This window comes from Diorhabda sublineata, chromosome 5, assembly GCF_026230105.1.
Source record: "Diorhabda sublineata isolate icDioSubl1.1 chromosome 5, icDioSubl1.1, whole genome shotgun sequence".
Taxonomy (NCBI): domain Eukaryota; kingdom Metazoa; phylum Arthropoda; class Insecta; order Coleoptera; family Chrysomelidae; genus Diorhabda; species Diorhabda sublineata.
In genome coordinates this window covers 36,630,994-36,653,736 of record NC_079478.1, presented here as the reverse complement: position 1 = coordinate 36,653,736, position 22,743 = coordinate 36,630,994, and the positions used below count along the sequence as shown (strand labels likewise).

At 30.7% G+C, this 22,743-nt stretch overlaps 1 protein-coding gene across 2 annotated transcripts in view; it reads left to right on the top strand.

The window, feature by feature from the left end:
- Window positions 1-631: 631 nt before the first annotated feature.
- LOC130443838 (division abnormally delayed protein) overlaps window positions 632-22,743 on the top strand; it is a 63,393-nt gene continuing 41,281 nt past the window's right edge. The window contains exons 1-2 of one of the 2 annotated variants that reach the window (XM_056778702.1): window positions 632-932; window positions 20,990-21,133. In XM_056778702.1, coding sequence (XP_056634680.1) covers window positions 761-932; window positions 20,990-21,133 — 316 coding nt within the window. In that variant the 5' untranslated portion in view covers window positions 632-760. Of the gene's footprint in view, window positions 933-15,419; window positions 15,808-20,989; window positions 21,134-22,743 lie in introns of those variants that run through there. The other variant, XM_056778703.1, reaches the window with a different exon arrangement.

Here is a 22,743-nt window from a genome sequence, read left to right as displayed (position 1 = left end):
TTTTCTATTGAAAAAAACTATATTATATTTTAATTATTAGACTTATTTCATTAAAGAAATTTTAGTCGCAAACCACGTAACTCCTTTTTTTCCTGTATTATCATCTTGATACCATTAGATAGATAATTTCTGAATGTATCTAACAGAAAAACTAGTAAAGACTCAAAAATATTCGTGTTAATTTGATAGTCTAAATAGAAAACATTGAACCTCGAGACCGCCATTTTGTTTAAATCTAACCACATGCTGTGTTAATTTACATGAAATGTTTTTTTCAATTATTTTTTCGAAATTTGATATCAAGCTAATATTTCAAACCTTAATTGAGGAAAAAAAAACATTTTTCAACATTGAAATTTGAATCGAAATTAATTAATGGAATAAATAACAAAACTCACATATTTATGAAATGTGAAATTTAAAAAATTAGTTTTAAAATAAACAAAAGATAATTTAATTCATATATAGTACTCAAGATCGTTATTAGAATGTTTATTTTAACACCGCTGCAAGCAATTTGAAGCAAACCGGCTCATCATCAATTTTTGTCTTCACCCACGATAACAACATCAATTTGACAACACCGCCAGAGACAGATCAACCGAGATCCGCGCCTTGCTAGCCATTCGGCATTCGACGAAATTCAGTCGTTCAGTCGGTGGGATATAGATCAGTACGCGTATCGTAGAGAACAAGACGCGACCGTACGGTTCGTAATCGGACGATCCGTATATTTCGAAAAACTTGGCGCCCCGACAAGATGCGTGTAATAATTATTTGTACGACCATTATTTTGGTGTTTCTGTGTGTTGTGTTTGGTAAAAATGTGGATAACATCAGATACAAGAGAACGATTGAAGAAAGTAGTTGTACACACGTCGGACAATTCTTAAACTTGAAGAATATCACTGTGACTATGGTCTCAACGAAAGGTACCAAAAGTTCATATTCTATTTTAAACCCGCGACTTTGAAAATATCGTTGAATTGATCTCTTGCTTGTCGACGTAATCTACCAATACACAAATATAGGAAATACACTAAAAAACAAATCAGAATACGTACACTATAAAAAAAATAATTGTTGCCGAGTTTTTTTTTATATCCATTGTTGCCAAGACGAGAAAATATTTTTATAGAGCTGGAAATGTTATTTGGAAGTTTTCCTCACAACAATCGTCCAATTTGAACATTTAATAAGATATTTATTTCAATTCTTACATCGCTATATCAAAATTTTTCTGATTATCACCGCCATTTTGTAGAAAATGTTTGATATGATGACTGTTATTTTAATATTTTCATTATATAAAGGGCGTAAATAATATAATAGGAAATTAAATTGATTTCAAATGATCAGTATTATTTTTATAAAGTGTGAGGAATTCTGGCAACAACGCCGCCAGCTACAACCGACGTTAAAATCAGCTGGTTTTAGTCGAAATCGAACCAGAGCGATTCGGCTACCAAAATGAAGAAATTACACAACAGACAATTTAAAATTTATTTTTATATATAAATTTACAAGAATTGAAAGTATTTATACTAATTTCTATAGAATATTTGCATTATTTATAACATATAATTGCTAAAAAAATTCTCTTAGTATACCAATGACAGTACATTGTTGCCGCGTGTATTTTGTAATTATATCTGTAAAAACTTTCGTCTACATTTTTTTTTTACATAAAAATCTTATAAATACCCGAAAAGACTATTTAAAATTTATTAATGTGCCTTTCAGACCTAGTCGTGCATATAAACCTTTATGGGGAATCTTTTATATATTTACAACAACAGTAAACAAAAAAAAACAGGTAGGATTATATAAAACAGGTAGATTATTCATTCTTTCGAATATACGTGTGCAAAAGGGCATTCTTTTCTAGATAAAGATAGCTGTATATACGTTCATATTTAAAATACCGTCTTGGATTTAGTCGGAATGCGTGTGATATGGCAACGTCGCTAGAATATCTTGATTATTGAATAAGGGAGGTCAGGAATTGAACCACGTATTTAGGGGTCAATATTCCCGCTAAATTGTAAAAATTCAAAATAATTTATTCGATTATTAGGTATCGAAACGAATTTTGTGTGATTTATAATCGAATGTTTAATCGCGGATACGTTATTCCAAGTAATAATTACATAACCTCAAATCGTTTCGTATAGAAAACAATCGACAATGGAATGTAGTTATAATATTTATAAACGACATAAGTCACAATAGTCTATTTGATTGTCAATCGTCCATCTGGGATGTTAATTGAATAACATTACCTCGTTCTACTCGTTTTTTTTTTTCCCAAACTCGATTCAATAATTATTATTACCGATGTTCTGTTAGTACGGGAGCTTATATACTACGCGTATATATTCGGAAACGTACTATACTAGTTATTCGTTTTAATTAAGGTATAATTGATTCTCGTGCGCTAGGAAAAGTGAATCAACTACAAACGATGATATTTAAAAAAGCCGCTAGTGAATATACAGGGTGTAGTATCTATAAAAGTTGACGTGAAATATTTTAGTTCCGTCCATTATTGTTTTTTGGTATATTTCGTGACTAAAATTTCAATTTTTGGTTGTAAAATACGTAGATAACGTAAATTATAACCTCTATGGTTATACCAGCGATGGATTTGTCATAGTTAGCCGACTGTTAAGTGATGAATCACCCTCTTAACGGATTTTTAGCCTGTTTGCGACTATCCGCGTTCTATTGTCTTCCATTTTGTAATATACCTTACCTGTGGGAGTGTCATAAATATGATTTAAGGATAACTGACCGACAAAAGGAGGAAGGACATCGAAAGACGATGGTATCGCCAGAATTACCTGCGTTGGTGAAAAGATCGTTATTTTTATGAAACTAGTTATTTTCAGGGCTTGTTTTGAAGTGTATTAAATCATTTTATACTCAGAAAAAGTATTTTTAAATGTTGACACGACGTCGATGTTTTCAATGTACACCGGGCGCGTGCAAATTTACTTTCATTGATGTATTTTAGGTTATATTTAGTGCCGGAATGCCTAAAACGTTCCTAAAATATTTCTGTATAACTCACATGTCCTTTTAAAAGGTATAGGGTTCAATAAAATTATTTACTGTGACTAATAACGCCTTAAAGTGTCTCTAAACAACTTACAGCGATTTTGAGAAAGTTTTCTAATGACTTACAATGTTTTAAAACGTCTTACAGTTCATTAAAGTGACTTACAATGACCAAAAATGTCTTACACTGTTTTACAATGTCTTACAAGATCCTACAGCGGTTCTCAAACTGTTTTCTACACTCTTTCAACGTCTTGAAATGTCTTACGAATGTTTGAACTGTTTTTAAACGTCTTACATTCCCTTACAAAGTCTTACAATGCAAAAAACGCCTCAAAACATTGAGAAACCTTGTATTATGTCTCTAAACAACTTACAGCGATTTTGAGAAAGTTTTCTAATGACTTACAATGTTTTAAAACGTCTTACAGTTCATTAAAGTGACTTACAATGACCAAAAATGTCTTAAACTATTTTACATTGTCTTACAAGATCCTACAGCGGTTCTCAAACTGTTTTCTACACTCTTTCAACGTCTTGAAATGTCTTACGAATGTTTGAACTGTTTTTAAACGTCTTACATTCCCTTACAAAGTCTTACAATGCAAAAAACGCCTCAAAACATTGAGAAACCTTGTATTATGTCTCTAAACAACTTACAGCGATTTTGAGAAAGTTTTCTAATGACTTACAATGTTTTAAAACGTCTTACAGTTCATTAAAGTGACTTACAATGACCAAAAATGTCTTACACTGTTTTACAATGTCTTACAAGATCCTACAGCGGTTCTCAAACTGTTTTCTACACTCTTACAACGTCTTGAAATGTCTTACGAATGTTTGAAATGTTTTTAAAAGTCTTACATTCCCTTACAAAGTCTTACAATGCAAAAAACGCCTCAAAACATTGAGAAACCTTGTATTATGTCTCTAAACAACTTACAGCGATTTTGAGAAAGTTTTCTAATGACTTACAATGTTTTAAAACGTCTTACAGTTCATTAAAGTGACTTACAATGACCAAAAATGTCTTAAACTATTTTACATTGTCTTACAAGATCCTACAGCGGTTCTCAAACTGTTTTCTACACTCTTTCAACGTCTTGAAATGTCTTACGAATGTTTGAACTGTTTTTAAACGTCTTACATTCCCTTACAAAGTCTTACAATGCAAAAAACGCCTCAAAACATTGAGAAACCTTGTATTATGTCTCTAAACAACTTACAGCGATTTTGAGAAAGTTTTCTAATGACTTACAATGTTTTAAAACGTCTTGCAGTTCATTAAAGTGACTTACAATGACCAAAAATGTCTTAAACTATTTTACATTGTCTTACAAGATCCTACAGCGGTTCTCAAACTGTTTTCTACACTCTTTCAACGTCTTGAAATGTCTTACGAATGTTTGAACTGTTTTTAAAAGTCTTACATTCCCTTACAAAGTCTTACAATGCAAAAAAACGCCTCAAAACATTGAGAAACCTTGTATTATGTCTCTAAACAACTTACAGCGATTTTGAGAAAGTTTTCTAATGACTTACACTGTTTTACAATGTCTTACAAGATCCTACAGCGGTTCTCAAACTGTTTTCTACACTCTTTCAACGTCTTGAAATGTCTTACGAATGTTTGAACTGTTTTTAAACGTCTTACATTCCCTTACAAAGTCTTACAATGCAAAAAAACGCCTCAAAACATTGAGAAACCTTGTATTATGTCTCTAAACAACTTACAGCGATTTTGAGAAAGTTTTCTAATGACTTACACTGTTTTACAATGTCTTACAAGATCCTACAGCGGTTCTCAAACTGTTTTCTACACTCTTTCAACGTCTTGAAATGTCTTACGAATGTTTGAACTGTTTTTAAACGTCTTACATTCCCTTACAAAGTCTTACAATGCAAAAAAACGCCTCAAAACATTAAGGAACCTTTTATTATGTTTCTAAACAACTTACAGCGATTTTGAGAAAGTTTTCTAATGACTTACACTGTTTTACAATGTCTTACAAGATCCTACAGCGGTTCTCAAACTGTTTTCTACACTCTTTCAACGTCTTGAAATGTCTTACGAATGTTTGAACTGTTTTTAAACGTCTTACATTCCCTTACAAAGTCTTACAATGCAAAAAAACGCCTCAAAACATTAAGGAACCTTTTATTATGTTTCTAAACAACTTACAGCGATTTTGAGAAAGTTTTCTAATGACTTACAATGTTTTAAAACGTCTTGCAGTTCATTAAAGTGACTTACAATGACCAAAAATGTCTTACACTGTTTTACAATGTCTTACAAGATCCTACAGCGGTTCTCAAACTGTTTTCTACACTCTTTCAACGTCTTGAAATGTCTTACGAATGTTTGAACTGTTTTTAAACGTCTTACATTCCCTTACAAAGTCTTACAATGCAAAAAAACGCCTCAAAACATTAAGGAACCTTTTATTATGTTTCTAAACAACTTACAGCGATTTTGAGAAAGTTTTCTAATGACTTACAATGTTTTAAAACGTCTTGCAGTTCATTAAAGTGACTTACAATGACCAAAAATGTCTTACACTGTTTTACAATGTCTTACAAGATCCTACAGCGGTTCTCAAACTGTTTTCTACACTCTTTCAACGTCTTGAAATGTCTTACGAATGTTTGAACTGTTTTTAAACGTCTTACATTCCCTTACAAAGTCTTACAATGCAAAAAAACGCCTCAAAACATTAAGGAACCTTTTATTATGTTTCTAAACAACTTACAGCGATTTTGAGAAAGTTTTCTAATGACTTACAATGTTTTAAAACGTCTTGCAGTTCATTAAAGTGACTTACAATGACCAAAAATGTCTTACACTGTTTTACAATGTCTTACAAGATCCTACAGCGGTTCTCAAACTGTTTTCTACACTCTTACAACGTCTTGAAATGTCTTACGAATGTTTGAAATGTTTTTAAAAGTCTTACATTCCCTTACAAAGTCTTACAATGCAAAAAACGCCTCAAAACATTGAGAAACCTTGTATTATGTCTCTAAACAACTTACAGCGATTTTGAGAAAGTTTTCTAATGACTTACAATGTTTTAAAACGTCTTACAGTTCATTAAAGTGACTTACAATGACCAAAAATGTCTTAAACTATTTTACATTGTCTTACAAGATCCTACAGCGGTTCTCAAACTGTTTTCTACACTCTTTCAACGTCTTGAAATGTCTTACGAATGTTTGAACTGTTTTTAAACGTCTTACATTCCCTTACAAAGTCTTACAATGCAAAAAACGCCTCAAAACATTGAGAAACCTTGTATTATGTCTCTAAACAACTTACAGCGATTTTGAGAAAGTTTTCTAATGACTTACAATGTTTTAAAACGTCTTGCAGTTCATTAAAGTGACTTACAATGACCAAAAATGTCTTAAACTATTTTACATTGTCTTACAAGATCCTACAGCGGTTCTCAAACTGTTTTCTACACTCTTTCAACGTCTTGAAATGTCTTACGAATGTTTGAACTGTTTTTAAAAGTCTTACATTCCCTTACAAAGTCTTACAATGCAAAAAAACGCCTCAAAACATTGAGAAACCTTGTATTATGTCTCTAAACAACTTACAGCGATTTTGAGAAAGTTTTCTAATGACTTACACTGTTTTACAATGTCTTACAAGATCCTACAGCGGTTCTCAAACTGTTTTCTACACTCTTTCAACGTCTTGAAATGTCTTACGAATGTTTGAACTGTTTTTAAACGTCTTACATTCCCTTACAAAGTCTTACAATGCAAAAAAACGCCTCAAAACATTGAGAAACCTTGTATTATGTCTCTAAACAACTTACAGCGATTTTGAGAAAGTTTTCTAATGACTTACACTGTTTTACAATGTCTTACAAGATCCTACAGCGGTTCTCAAACTGTTTTCTACACTCTTTCAACGTCTTGAAATGTCTTACGAATGTTTGAACTGTTTTTAAACGTCTTACATTCCCTTACAAAGTCTTACAATGCAAAAAAACGCCTCAAAACATTAAGGAACCTTTTATTATGTTTCTAAACAACTTACAGCGATTTTGAGAAAGTTTTCTAATGACTTACACTGTTTTACAATGTCTTACAAGATCCTACAGCGGTTCTCAAACTGTTTTCTACACTCTTTCAACGTCTTGAAATGTCTTACGAATGTTTGAACTGTTTTTAAACGTCTTACATTCCCTTACAAAGTCTTACAATGCAAAAAAACGCCTCAAAACATTAAGGAACCTTTTATTATGTTTCTAAACAACTTACAGCGATTTTGAGAAAGTTTTCTAATGACTTACAATGTTTTAAAACGTCTTGCAGTTCATTAAAGTGACTTACAATGACCAAAAATGTCTTACACTGTTTTACAATGTCTTACAAGATCCTACAGCGGTTCTCAAACTGTTTTCTACACTCTTTCAACGTCTTGAAATGTCTTACGAATGTTTGAACTGTTTTTAAACGTCTTACATTCCCTTACAAAGTCTTACAATGCAAAAAAACGCCTCAAAACATTAAGGAACCTTTTATTATGTTTCTAAACAACTTACAGCGATTTTGAGAAAGTTTTCTAATGACTTACAATGTTTTAAAACGTCTTGCAGTTCATTAAAGTGACTTACAATGACCAAAAATGTCTTACACTGTTTTACAATGTCTTACAAGATCCTACAGCGGTTCTCAAACTGTTTTCTACTCTCTTTCAACGTCTTGAAATGTCTTACGAATGTTTGAACTGTTTTTAAACGTCTTACATTCCCTTACAAAGTCTTACAATGCAAAAAAACGCCTCAAAACATTAAGGAACCTTTTATTATGTTTCTAAACAACTTACAGCGATTTTGAGAAAGTTTTCTAATGACTTACAATGTTTTAAAACGTCTTGCAGTTCATTAAAGTGACTTACAATGACCAAAAATGTCTTACACTGTTTTACAATGTCTTACAAGATCCTACAGCGGTTCTCAAACTGTTTTCTACACTCTTTCAACGTCTTGAAATGTCTTACGAATGTTTGAACTGTTTTTAAACGTCTTACATTCCCTTACAAAGTCTTACAATGCAAAAAACGCCTCAAAACATTGAGAAACCTTGTATTATGTCTCTAAACAACTTACAGCGATTTTGAGAAAGTTTTCTAATGACTTACAATGTTTTAAAACGTCTTGCAGTTCATTAAAGTGACTTACAATGACCAAAAATGTCTTACACTGTTTTACAATGTCTTACAAGATCCTACAGCGGTTCTCAAACTGTTTTCTACACTCTTTCAACGTCTTGAAATGTCTTACGAATGTTTGAAATGTTTTTAAAAGTCTTACATTCCCTTACAAAGTCTTACAATGCAAAAAAACGCCTCAAAACATTAAGGAACCTTTTATTATGTTTCTAAACAACTTACAGCGATTTTGAGAAAGTTTTCTAATGACTTACAATGTTTTAAAACGTCTTACAGTTCATTAAAGTGACTTACAATGACCAAAAATGTCTTACACTGTTTTACAATGTCTTACAAGATCTTACAGCGGTTCTCAAACTGTTTTACGACTCGTTACAAGTGTCTCAAAGTTTTCCAACGTCTTAAATGTCTTTAAAACGTTTAAATATTTATTCCTCACAACTTTTCAGATACACATGTACGGATCTATCAATATTTCCACCGTGTTGACATTTATTGAATTCGGTAACCCACATTTCCATCTCTAATAATTCATCTTTCGGACGTAAAATCCAAACGAGCCCTTTCGTAAGACATAAATTAACTCGACGATCATTCTTTTATAGTTTGCTGAGCTCGAGGGTCGGTTTTTCGGGCCGTGCGCCTTTATCGGGTCCTCCGGATAGCCGCGCCCGTTTTTTTTGAGTTTTTCGGTGCCGAACCAAAAAATGTCCATCGGAAACGATCGACTGGAATATTTTTTTTCGCTCGACGGAGTTATTTGCTTCCGTTTCATAATTCGAACTGGATCAAATTTAAATAATCGTCTACCTAAACGATTTCGACGTTCCCACAACTAACGAAGACGCGCTCGAATTGTTTTGTTGATTATTTGACGTTTTTAATCTATTCGGGTGTCGTGTGTCTTTTGATTTACAAGCTGAATGCAAAATAACAACAGAAGCGGTAAATCGAATATAGTACGGTCGATATTTACCCGAATAGAAACTATTTCGGCCATTTTAGATGTTTACACAACGAGAATCGACGGAAACAACAATTTGCTGCAAATTTTCGTATTCAACGTCAATTTTGTTGCTAACCTGTAGAAAAAGAATGTCTTGGAAGGCTTTAAACGCCATTAAATATCAAAAAAAAATGTTTTACGATGTTTTTCTGAAGACTTAAAAACATTTTTCAATGTCCCGATCCATCCGGCGTGCCTTTAAAATATTTTACAATGTTTTAAAGTTTCTTACATTGTCGTAAATTGTCTTGCAGCATGTCTAAACATTTTTCAATGATTTAAAAGCGTTTTTCGATGTTTTAAAATGCCCTATCAGTTCTTGAGTATGTTTAAAACGTTTGACATTCCTAAAACGTGTTTTAAAACCTTTTGCAACTACCCAAAGTTTCTCGAATTACCGTACATTGTTTAAAAAATGTCTTACAACATCTTCAGGCATTTTATAATGTTTTACAATGTTTTAAAAGCGATTTTCGATGTCTTAAATTGTCCTGTAAGTTCCTAGATTAGTTTATGATGCCTTACAATGTATTAAAATGTAAAACAGAGGTTTTAAAAACGTTTTCCAATGTTTTAAACTACCCAGCAACATCCTAAAATGTTTTACAATGTATAAAAGTTTCTTAAATTGCCGTACATTGTTAAAAAGATGTCTTACAACATCTTCAGGCATTTTATAATGTTTTACAATGTTTTAAAAGCGATTTTCGATGTCTTAAATTGTCCTGTAAGTTCTTAGATTGGTTTATGATGCCTTACAATGTATTCAAATGTAAAATAGAGGTTTTAAAAACGTTTTCCAATGTTTTAAACTACCCAGCAACATCCTAAAATGTTTTACAATGTATAAAAGTTTCTTAAATTGCCGTACATTGTTAAAAAAATGTCTTACAACATCTTCAGACGTTTTATAATGTTTTACAATGTTGTAAAAGCGATTTTCCATGTCCTCAATTGCCCTGTAAGTTCTTAGATTGGTTTATAATGTCTTACATCGTCTTAAAATGTAAAACAGAGGTTTTAAAAACGTTTTCCAATGTTTTAAACTACCCAGCAACATCTTAAAATGTTTTACAATGTACAAAAGTTTCTTAAATTGCCGTACATTGTTAAAAAAATGTCTTACAACATCTTCAGACGTTTTATAATGTTTTACAATGTTTTAAAAGCGATTTTCCATGTCCTTAATTGCCCTGTAAGTTCTTAGATTGGTTTATAATGTCTTACATCGTCTTAAAATGTAAAACAGAGGTTTTAAAAACGTTTTCCAATGTTTTAAACTACCCAGCAACATCTTAAAATGTTTTACAATGTATAAAAGTTTCTTAAATTGCCGTACATTGTTAAAAAAATGTCTTACAACATCTTCAGACGTTTTATAATGTTTTACAATGTTGTAAAAGCGATTTTCCATGTCCTCAATTGCCCTGTAAGTTCTTAGATTGGTTTATAATGTCTTACATCGTCTTAAAATGTAAAACAGAGGTTTTAAAAACGTTTTCCAATGTTTTAAACTACCCAGCAACATCTTAAAATGTTTTACAATGTATAAAAGTTTCTTAAATTGCCGTACATTGTTAAAAAAATGTCTTACAACATCTTCAGACGTTTTATAATGTTTTACAATGTTGTAAAAGCGATTTTCCATGTCCTCAATTGCCCTGTAAGTTCTTAGATTGGTTTATAATGTCTTACATCGTCTTAAAATGTAAAACAGAGGTTTTAAAAACGTTTTCCAATGTTTTAAACTACCCAGCAACATCTTAAAATGTTTTACAATGTATAAAAGTTTCTTAAATTGCCGTACATTGTTAAAAAATGTCTTACAACATCTTCAGACATTTTATAATGTTTTACAATGTTTTAAAAGCGATTTTCGATGTCTTAAATTGCCTTATTCGATCTTTATACGTTTATAATGTGTTAAAATTCTTAAAATGTCAAAAACACGTCCTCAATGTCTTAAAATGATTTAAAAATATATCATACAAAATATAAAAACACTTTTCAATGTTTCACAGTCATTTAAATGTTTTAAAAATCCCTAAAATCTCAAAAAATAGTCTTAAAATGTTTTAGAACGTTTTAAAGAAGTTTCCAATGTTTTTCAAAACATTAAAATATTTTAAAATTCGTTAAAACTCTTCATAATATCAAAGACTTGCAAATAATATATTTTTTACGTCTTGGAGGTTATTAAAATAAAAGTCAATTTCATATTTATCAAAAATTTTCATCAGTTTTTCCAAATTAGTCCAAAATAATTCGTAATTTCATCAAAATATGTCAAAATTTTTTTACGACAGTTTTTAACACACATTGACCGGACTAACAGCAGACGCACGGTAATTTAGACCATTTATTTAATACGTATAATTTAAAACCTAGTATTTCCTTTTGTGTAATCAAAATATAAATAAATATTTATTTACTATTACAGTTATTCAGTCTGACCGATTTCTCCCAAGAATTTTAGATCGCCAGTGCCTTTTCGTGCCAGGTAATAAATATACTACCGCGGCATTTGTGAGTCATTCGAAAAGAAAAAAACAAGTCGATACCTGTACGAGAAATTCTTCCCTCGAGCAAATTCACCTTAATACGTCCAGTTTCCGCTTCTTTCTAATGCCAATAAACTGATTTTCAAGCCTTTCGTATCAACGTAATTTCAATCACAACTTTTCAAATTATTTTATACACCCCCCCCCCTTTCCCGAAATGTCTGAGTCGAAAGGGAAATGGATTAAACGCCGTTTCTTACAAATAAACTTCAATGGAGAAATTATGTCAAAAATATGCACAGCAACGTTCCCAACGTGATTCAATTTGCATTCTATTAATACACAAGAACATGTCGGTGATGTAATAATATATTTAGAGAAACTATACAAGTGATGTCGCAAAATTTCAATTAATTTCCTCGCTTTTTTTATATTCTGTTCCGCCATATTGGAATCCACAAATCACCAGATTGAAATCGACCAAAAGAACGGCACGAAATTTTTAAATCTATATAATATCGTTCGTTTTCGTAAATATATTTTTAACAATTAACTTAATTCCCTAGTAAATCGTAAAAGGTTTATAATATAACGAATTAATTTTATATAGGTTATAATTATCACCCGCGAACAAAGCTGATGACTCGTCATATTTGTCAACAGCGTTGCCACGTAGCAATTTTTTACGGTAAAATAAACGTACAAGTATAATGGGTTGCGTAATAATCGAATGAGATAAATAAAGGCTGGGAAAAACGTCGATTTGTCTTTTTAAATGATACAGGGTGTTTTTTGTATCAATACCAATTTCTAATTTTATTCAATATCTCTAAGTTTAGTTTTGTATATAATACTTTTGACATATCACCACAAAAACGGGTCTAACGACGTCAGATCAGGGGATGTGATTTCTAACCATACCTGTCCATCAGAAAACTAAATAATATCTAATTAGATCACGTCGCAAACACCCTGTATAATTTATTATTGAAAAAAATGCTCATTTAATAATAGAAAACGATGTGTCTCAAGACTTTTTATCAATTTGTCATTTGACTGTTCAATTATAAATAATTTTAATTCAATTTTTAATTGTCTTGAATAAATTATTAAATACGTGATAGGGTAAGAGATCTAATGAAGTGGCAACACTGCTTACTAGTTTCCTAAAGAGTTACGACGCTTGCGTACGAGCCGAGACATTTATGACCTTAGAATTGTAACTGCACGTATTATTTGTTTTATAATTTACGTTTTTTATATAATGTATTCTTATATTAGACAAAACTGACGATGAAATATTTGTTTTTTGTTCTATAATATTTTTTTTTTCACTTTAAATGGAATAATATCTTTTAGTTTAATTGTAAGTATCACATTTTTTCACGAAACGTCTATACGACTCGCTTCTTATATGCCAAATACTTCCAGCAACCAAAAAAGGCAAAAAAATGTCGAAAAGTGCAAAAGTTTTACCAGACCGGTTTTTATATATATATATATCAGCGACGGCATCGACGTATTCTTCTCATTTATGGCCGTTTATTTCGGTAGAAACGCAACCAGGCCAACAGTCGCGGTGTTGCCAGTTTCGTTATAAATATATGGGATATCGAAAAAATTTTTATCGGTTACAGAAAACTCGTACCTAAATATTTGTTGATTATTCAGCAAAATAATCTGTTCAAAACAATCCAAGAAAGGATATAAATCTGCGAGAAGCGACTAGTCAGCTGTTGCCAACTGGTATTTACAAACAAATTGAGTTAAGAATAATAATTCTCGACGAGTTGTAGGAATCAGCTTCTTAATATCTAAATCGACATTTTAATTTAAGATTTCGCAATTCACGTTTTATAATAATAAAATTCGAGATAATGAATTAAAACAAAGAGAATTTATCTTATGGCTGCAGAGACAAAAACTGTTTAATTTTTTGCAGTGTACTTATAATTAAAAGCAAACAAATGCGTCCTCGGACGTTGAGACCCTTAAAATCCCACTAAATCCGTCTCAACTAACAGCCGAGTCCTAAGGGGATCGACGAAAATGCACGAGACAATATATTTGTAACTAAATATGAAAAATCAATACAAAATATTTTGATTTATAACTGTCAATAATCGTTTTAACACATTAGGCAACCAACATTACATTTAGACAGCTCTGTGTTTTTAAGTTGGGTAGCTATTTATTCTGTGGAAAATTGACATTTTGACATTCGATCTTCGTTACTTGAAACATTTATAAACTAAAAATAAATATCAATAAACAATATTTTGATTTATAACTGCCAATAATCGTTTTAACACATTAGGCAACCAACCTTATATTTAGACAGCTCTGTGTTTTTAAGTTGGGTAGCAATTTATTCTGTGGAAAATGAGTGACAATTGACATTTTGACATTCGATTTTCGTTACTTGAAACATTTATAAACTAAAAATAATATACTTATTCAAGAATATCCAACATTCGTAGGGAATCTAATACGTAAAAGTAGATACGACAACACCGCTAACCAGTTAGGTTCGATTGTATCAATAATGCAATTTCAAAAAGCAGGAGAGTCCGTACGTGATTTCTTATTTGTTCCACATTCTGTTTCGGCGATTATTGTAAAGTAAAACTTGTTTTTTAACGTTGTGATCATTTCCACGACATTTATTTACTTGGGTAAATTATTATTCAATTTCTATTTACGTATTTATTTAACTGCAAAACCGTGTAAACTTCACTATTCGATTACACGAATTAATTAGAATTGTATTTACATCCTAACCTCAAAGTATTGAATCAATTAATTTTGGTGTATGTATAAGACACGTATGAACAAAGGATACGTTTGTAGATGTATCTTCAAAATTCATTCCGTTCTTTAATTGGACTAATTAAAATTTGAAACAGATGTTTTTATTTGGTACACATCTGGCAAATCTCGAAATGGCGCACTTCGCTTTTACCCTTCACTCACATAAAGGGCAAATAAACACATTTAATCCGGACACGATTAGTAAAAATAGATTTAAATTTATATGAACATTAAAAATAGTATGAAATCTAAACTAGAGATGGCATTATAATAATTGAAAGTTTAATTTTGCTATTTTTAATTCAAATACGCCCCCTAGTGGTTGACATATATGCCCACCCGGTACATTTTATATCTTAATTATTGTTTAATATAAAAATTACGTTCAAAATGGCGATTTGAATGAAATATATACAAGAGATGGTGAGATTAATGATTCTCGTATCGTACAGTCGTGGGTGTGTGCCCATTTTGTAGACTTATAAGGTGAGGTCATACCTCACATCACTCTAGCTTATTATTTTTAAACGTTATGGCGGCACGTTTTATATCCGCTTTCAAGATTCTTCTTTTTTATTATTAAGATGATGACGAGATAAAAACTTAACGTCAATTTCGTAGCGGTTTGTTTTGTAAAAAGTCGTTTTTTTCTTAATTGAAACGTTCATTTCTGACAATAAATCAAACATAAAATATATACGAGGTTGTATCTAAACGTAATTTAATAAGAAATCAATATTCCTGAATCATAATAATACAATTATTATTATATATAAACTTTAATTAGTAATACAGTAGCGCTCTCTATTGTGAACTACCCGTACGTCATTTATACTAAATCGAACTATTTACAGGTTTCTACTTTTGAATGACACATACTCATTATTAAATAGGAATAAGTATTTACAACGCCATTTCATTGAACGTTTGTTTTCTTGTGTAAGAAAAGTGTTAATTACCTTTATCCTTTATAGTGTAGGTGTGTGCGTGGGGATTATAAACTGGTTGTGAAAAACCAATAAATTTTCTCACGAAGAGTTTGTTGTTTGATTGTTTAGCCGAGGCGAGTTTTTGTTGAACTTTGAACTTCCTATTTAGGCGCCATATTAATACCTAACGTCAAAAGCAGTGTTGTTTTTATGGTAAATTTACGTATAAGAAGTTCGAGGTTTAAATCAATTTTTAGATGCTGTAATATGAGGATTCCGTTGTAAATACGCTGATAACTGTTGTTAACATATTTGGTGAGTGAATTTAGTCATTTCTAATAGCTAATATCTATACAGGGAGAGATAAAATAGCCCGCGTACTAATTTTAGAACTTTGAATAGTGATTTATATTAAATCGTGTATCACTTATAACAAAAAGGCATTAAGATACATGTTTATTTACTGAAAAGTATTGAAAATATATCAAAAGTAATCGTTTTATTAAAAAATTAAATATTCTCTCTGAAGTGGAATTACACTTAACCTAACAAATTTATGATTGTTATAAGTGACAGTGTTGTCAAGTTTTAATTTTATTTCTACATTATAATATTTGTTATTTATTATAAATCGGGTATTAAATCGTGTATCAGTTATAACAAAAAGGCATTAAGATACATGTTTATTTACTGAAAAGTATTGAAAATATATCAAAAGTAATCGTTTTATTAAAAAATTAAATATTCCCTCTGAAGTGGAATTACACTTAACCTAACAAATTTATGATTGTTATAAGTGACAGTGTTGTCAAGTTTCAATTTTTGTTCCACATTATAATATTTGTTATTTATTATAAATCGGGTATTAAATCGTTTCTGTTTGTTTGTTTTTTTTTTTATATTTTGGAAAGTTTCCTGTATAATTAAAAAAGCGGCGAGTTCATCGTTATTTTTATGTCGTCTAGTCCTTTTTAATGGTATGCAAATGCCTGTAACAAAGTACCCAAACGTGGGAGCAAATTTATACGAGTTGTTTACAAGAAATTAATATTCAAATTGTGATTTGATACCCAGTTTATTGAACACCATTTATATTTAAATGACGTTAGCTTCATTTCTATGTATTAATTTCATCGATACCGTATACAGGTAACGATCAAAAAGTCGTATTTTATTTTTTGGTAAAATTGCTGCCAATTCGGTTCAACCCCAATACAAATCATCATTTCCTTTATTGCACCCCTTCAATTTACGATTATAGAGTGAAAAAATCGTAAACATTTTACGCGGATTGTAAGAAAAACTCCACCCACTTTTAAAATATCGTTTCAATTTCCCACAACCGAGTTTTCCTTCCAATGATAAATGTAGTGATGAAGGCGATTTCCACATACATACAAACGCGCGGTGAAAACCCGGGAAAACCCTAGCTCAGATTTCCTTTCGTGCAAATATACACTGTAAAAATTCGATATGAATTAAATAATTGTAATTTACTGTCGTTATCATTGAACGTACCTCGTAAGTTGAAATTTGAAGTTTTTGTATACGCCCTGTATATGAAATACCATCTGATTAATATAAAACACTTTTACATAAAGATGATACATTTTTATACTTGGCAACGTTGTGTGAAATTGATTAAACGCAATTCTACAACGTTGCCACGTATAGTAAAATAATTTTATTGTATATCGTTTTTTTTTTTTTTTTTTTTCGTTATTTTTATGTATCGAAAATGTCGTTCGACTCAATTATTTACGGTGTAGAAAGAATTTTTAACGGCGGTTAAAAAAAAAGGGTAATTTATGAAGGGTAGTTCCGGAGTTCGCAGATGCAGCGTCTTGAAACGACTACAATGTCAAAAAAATGAAAGGGAAATTTGCATACGAGTTTTTTAGACGGCAAGAAAAACTTGTTGAATTTAAAAATTCGGGAAAATCTGTTACTGCCTCATTTAAATGTATAATCTCGTTTACGGTTCACATTTTTTTTTTGTTTCCCCATCTGGATGCGATTTTCGGAAGTTTTACGATCCCCTGGTATTTTAATTGTACACTGATCAACATATCACCTTTATTTCATGTAAACATGACAAAAAAATATTACTAATCAACCCTATATATATTTACTCAAAATATTTGATTTAATTTCTATTTCTTTATGTAATTATAATGATTATTCCCGCATTTGCATCCAAAAAACAAATTATTTAAGTTTAAATTGCAGAATAAAACAATTATCTCATACCAAATCATTAAAAATCAAATTATTTTTCATTTTTATATAACACAGACACACAGACAATTCCAAATAACATCGATAGCAATCAATGAAGTAGAAAGAGATAGACGTAGTTTAGAATGAAAAAGCAATAACTACACAACCATCCACTTCTGTGCGGTGTTGTCAGACTGTGTTTCATTTCTAAAATATCTCCAAAAAAATATATAGTAAATCTTAATAACTTCTTAAAAAAATCAAAGTAACAGTATTAACAAAAAAATAATAATGAGAAATAATTTAATTTCATTAAAATATAAAATCTAATGACATAAGAAATCACTAAAAAGTTATAATATCAATAATACGTGTTTTTAACAATAAAATTATTTAGATCTACGTGACAACGTTGTAAAATCGCATTCAATCAATGTTATACGTCGTTGCCAAGTGTAAAAAAATGATTTAAAAAAAAAATAAAAAAACATATGACTACTTGTTGTGTTCCAATTTTAAAATTTTCGCGTCCCTTATTGCAACCCTGTTCAATCACCCCTTTTTCGACAGGTCACGTGCGCTTCGCGTGATAATGTGTCAGAAATCATCGTTTCTTGTATATACAGGGTATATTCATTTTATATAGTTTAGATAAAGAAAAACTAATTTAGTAGCCCCGCCCCTGTTTTTCCACCCTATTAATCTTATTGGTGACGTTTTGGCATCGTGATATCGAATGCGCGCTTCATTGAAAAGGAATCCACGAGATTAATGGGAGGAAATTGAATGAATTTGATTAGAATTGGGGGGTTGGAATTTGTAGATATTGCTCTCTCAGGAGCTAAACGGGGGATGGGGATCTAGGTCATGGAGGTATGTAGGGCAATATAGTAGATAAAACGGGTTTTGAAGGGTTTTTATTCTCTTGTAAATTTCGATGAAAGTTAGGTTAGGATATCGGGTATTTAAAAATTTTACGATAACTTTTTTATTTTTGTTCGTACAAAAAAATTGTACGGATCAAAATTGTGGGAAATTTTATATTCTATAACGTGGTGAAACTATAATTTCGAAAAAAAAAAATTTACATTATATTTTTCGAAAATAGAATTTTTAAAATTTTTCATTAACGTGGAAAGTATAGTAAAAATTATAATTTAAAATTGATATAATGCGGAAATGTGAAGGATATTCTTCTAAAAAAGATGATGTTTTCAAATTTTGAAAATTCAAAATGGCGGTTGAGTAATTTGGATTTTTATATATAATTTTCAATACGTCTTAAATCCGTTAATATTATTAATATTGAGTTCCAGTTTTTTTTAATAGATAGAAGAAGAGATGTACTTTGATAAACGATGTTATCAAAATTTTCAAAATTCGATTTTCCATATAAATTTAACGATAAAACTGAAAAAATTCTCATTTTTCACATTTCTCATTTTTATTGACCCTGTATATTTTGTTTTATCATGTGGGTTGATTATTCGCGTTTCGCGACTGTAAATAATTGTAAAAATTATGAAAAAGTTGTTGATTAGTCATTAAAAACCATCGTTTTTACTTAAAACCACCCACAGACCTTAAATAATTACGAACAAATAAGTAATTTTAATAAACCACAATATTAATTAGAAAACCATTAACTTTAATTCATTTTCGTCTTCTTTTCATTAATATCGCCTCCTTCAGGTGTTCTTATCGTATCCGATTTGCGGTGGTATGACTGTACATCCACCGAACAAAGCTTCAACGGTACCAATAAAAGTCCGGAATGCGCGTGGGTGGTTCGATATCCAACCGTGTTGTCATATCCATAAAAATTTTCTACAGTCAAAGATACCGGTTATTAATATATCATTTTTATTTCATCATAGATTTATATCGTAAATTTTTTAAATCTGGCAACGTTGCTAGTATCATTTGTGACCGTTTTATTATTGTTTGTCTGTGTATTCTTACATTATTGTTATTGTCCGTCGACCTACATAACGAGAAAATAAAAAACGAATGTATAGTATTTGTAAAACGTATAAAATTAGTATTTGTTCATATATAATACTAAAATTTCGATAAACGATTTCGTAAATTCGCTTGGAAAAGTCAGTCGGATCTAGTAGGCCATCTCTAATAATAACAGGTATGAAGTTATCTGCATATCGCATCTCGGTATGGCGGCGACGGCTTCGTCGCATTTGTAATTCATAATGAGCCATGTCAACATTTAATGGGATCTTTCCTGGTTAGATCGCGATTTAGGTACGTCTAACTGAAAATTAAGTACCCGCAACTTGTCATCATCAGCCATTCATTCAAGAATATCCATCAAACTATAGGAGATTGAAATTAGATTCGTTATTGAACTATATACAGTTCTAACGTATACAGATTGTCTCAATTTAGAAATACGACACGGAAAATAAACTTTTTTATTTCCGTATTTATTTTGTCTAGTAATAAAATTATTAGAGTGACGTTCCTTCCCCTTAAAATCGAAAATGGACTGTTCCTTTCGAGGGATTGGTTGTACTGAGATATAAGTGACGTCATTTCCCCTTATTGTGACATCTCGATTCCGGTTATTGAAAATTCTGTTCCCCGCTGTATATCCGATAAAAAAATTTCAAACGGGTGAACAATACGACATTCATTTTTCTTTCGTTTCCTAAATTGAGTTTTCCGAACAATTTCGTTGGTAACACGGTCGAAAGTAAATACTCCCGGGAAAACCGTACCTATTTTTCCGAATTTGATTACATAAAACAAAAGAACAAAAGCAATTTCAACTTCAACTTTCGCCAACGGTACATTAACAAAGTTTTGTTTACCGAAAATAACAAATTTCGGTATTTTTTATTATATACGATAAACTAAAATGAATTAGAACTACAATTCCGTGGAAATAGACACATTTTGAATCCACAGCACGTCTGATGTATAATATATGAATACAATCTCCTTAAAAATTATATTTCTCTATCTCTTTTTAACTTATGAGTCATAATAACTGTTCCAAAAGAACGTATGTTACTACTTATTGTAAGTATATGTTTCCACGCGCAATAAAAAAGGATGGATATATAAATTATGAGTGACGTCAATCGTAATGGAACCATAATTTGCAACCGTTAAAAAACGCCTTCATTTCATTTTGTGACGGTGTACTAATAGTCGTATTTACATTGTTGTCAGATATTTTATTGTTCTTGTGTAATGTTTTTGCAATTTTTTTTCGAACATTAGATTTAGAATACAATTTGAAATTTTTGAATAACAGGTAGCAAATGTGGCGGTCAATGCTGTGATGATAAAACGGAGACATTATTGAGGAAGCAGGGACAGAAGGACTTTGCCGATCTTTTACGACACAATTCAAGGTCGTTACAAGGACTGCTTACGTCTACGGCTACAACTTTACAAAGTGAGTAAATTTTTTTTATCAAATTATCCAATTAACGTTAATTTTAGAAGTTTTGAAGGAATTTTAATTTTAATTGTGGATAAAAGAAAAAAAAAACTTTCACCTGTGTATAACACGTGGACGCGAGGTCGCAAAGGCCAAGATCACTGAGATTGTGGGTGTATTAATGGTCATTATGTTAAATTATGAGTAACTTATACAAGCGTTAGATCGAATGATAATATTCTTCTTCTAGTTTTATTAGCATAAATAAAATTTCTCTTTTATACGAAAAAATCAAGTTTTTATCAGATTTATCACGATAGAGGGCGTATTTGTTCAATTAGGGACATTCTTTATATTTATATACTTGATAAAAAATTACGTCGTGGGTGTTATGTTGAATAAATTAAATTATACCTAAAAAATATCTCTAAATTATCCGCAAAATCTGGCAACGTTGTATGTACACCCGTATAACTTTTTTTATCATCTCCCGCATTGTTCCATCTCTAATATCTACGTATGTATACGAAATTTATTGTGTAGTTAGACACATCCGTTCGCTAAAATATGCCTAAGAACCAAAATTATACTAAACTTTGTGAGATAAAAACGCCATTTTAAGTTCTCATTAATTTCGTTGTGTATAAAGATGATTTTATTCAATCCCGATGTAGTTTAGTTCAGATTAGGCGATTATAAATTGTCGAAATTCGCTCGAGTTGTGAAATATCTATTTCTATGAATTCTAGAGGTGGAAACTTCATATTCTAACCGTTACATTTTAACTGAATACGTAAATTATTTATTTCTAAATATTTAAAGTTATACATAAGTAATGTGAACGTAATTATCCAAACAATGTTGGACAGGCATATTGAATTTTCTCGTAAATTATTTTCGACTATACCGGGTGGGAAATGAACGGCCAAAAAGTTTGAGAATATAAAATTTACGTAATTAAGTGGCACTTTTTATTAGATAATCGAATTAATCAATAAATTCTACGCATTTTTTGTCGGACAAGTTTTAGTCTATCTCTTCAAATAAGATGTGGGGGAGATCGGGAACTTTGTTTTGATAAAATACCTACAAGTCCGGTTCTGCTTGGCTAATTTTTATAAAATTGATTTTATTTGAAACGTTTTTTGTTCAACAATACAAAATATATATTTTCAAAGCAATTTAATTAGTAACGTGAATGCTAGAGGGCGTTGTTTGAAGAAAAATTCCCGCCATTTACATATTTATTAATATATCTCGGGAGAGAAAAAAGATATCGATTTGCGGTTTCCACCATTTCAATGTTAATTTAATTTATTTTGAAAAAACCTACTCTAATTTCTATGATTCCATTTAAATTTTTCAAGAAATTTTAAAATATTTAAAATATATGAAACAACGCCCTCTAGCATTAACGTTTCTAATTAAATTGCTTATAATTTATATATTTCGTATTGCTGGACAAAAGTTCTATCAAACAACATCAAATTTATGAAAATCGGTCAAGCAGAACCGGACTTACAGGTATTTTTTTCATAACAGGTTCCCACTCTCCCCCACGTGTTGTTTGCAGAGATAGACAAAAATTTGTGGAACAAAAAATGTGTAGAATTTGTTGAATAATC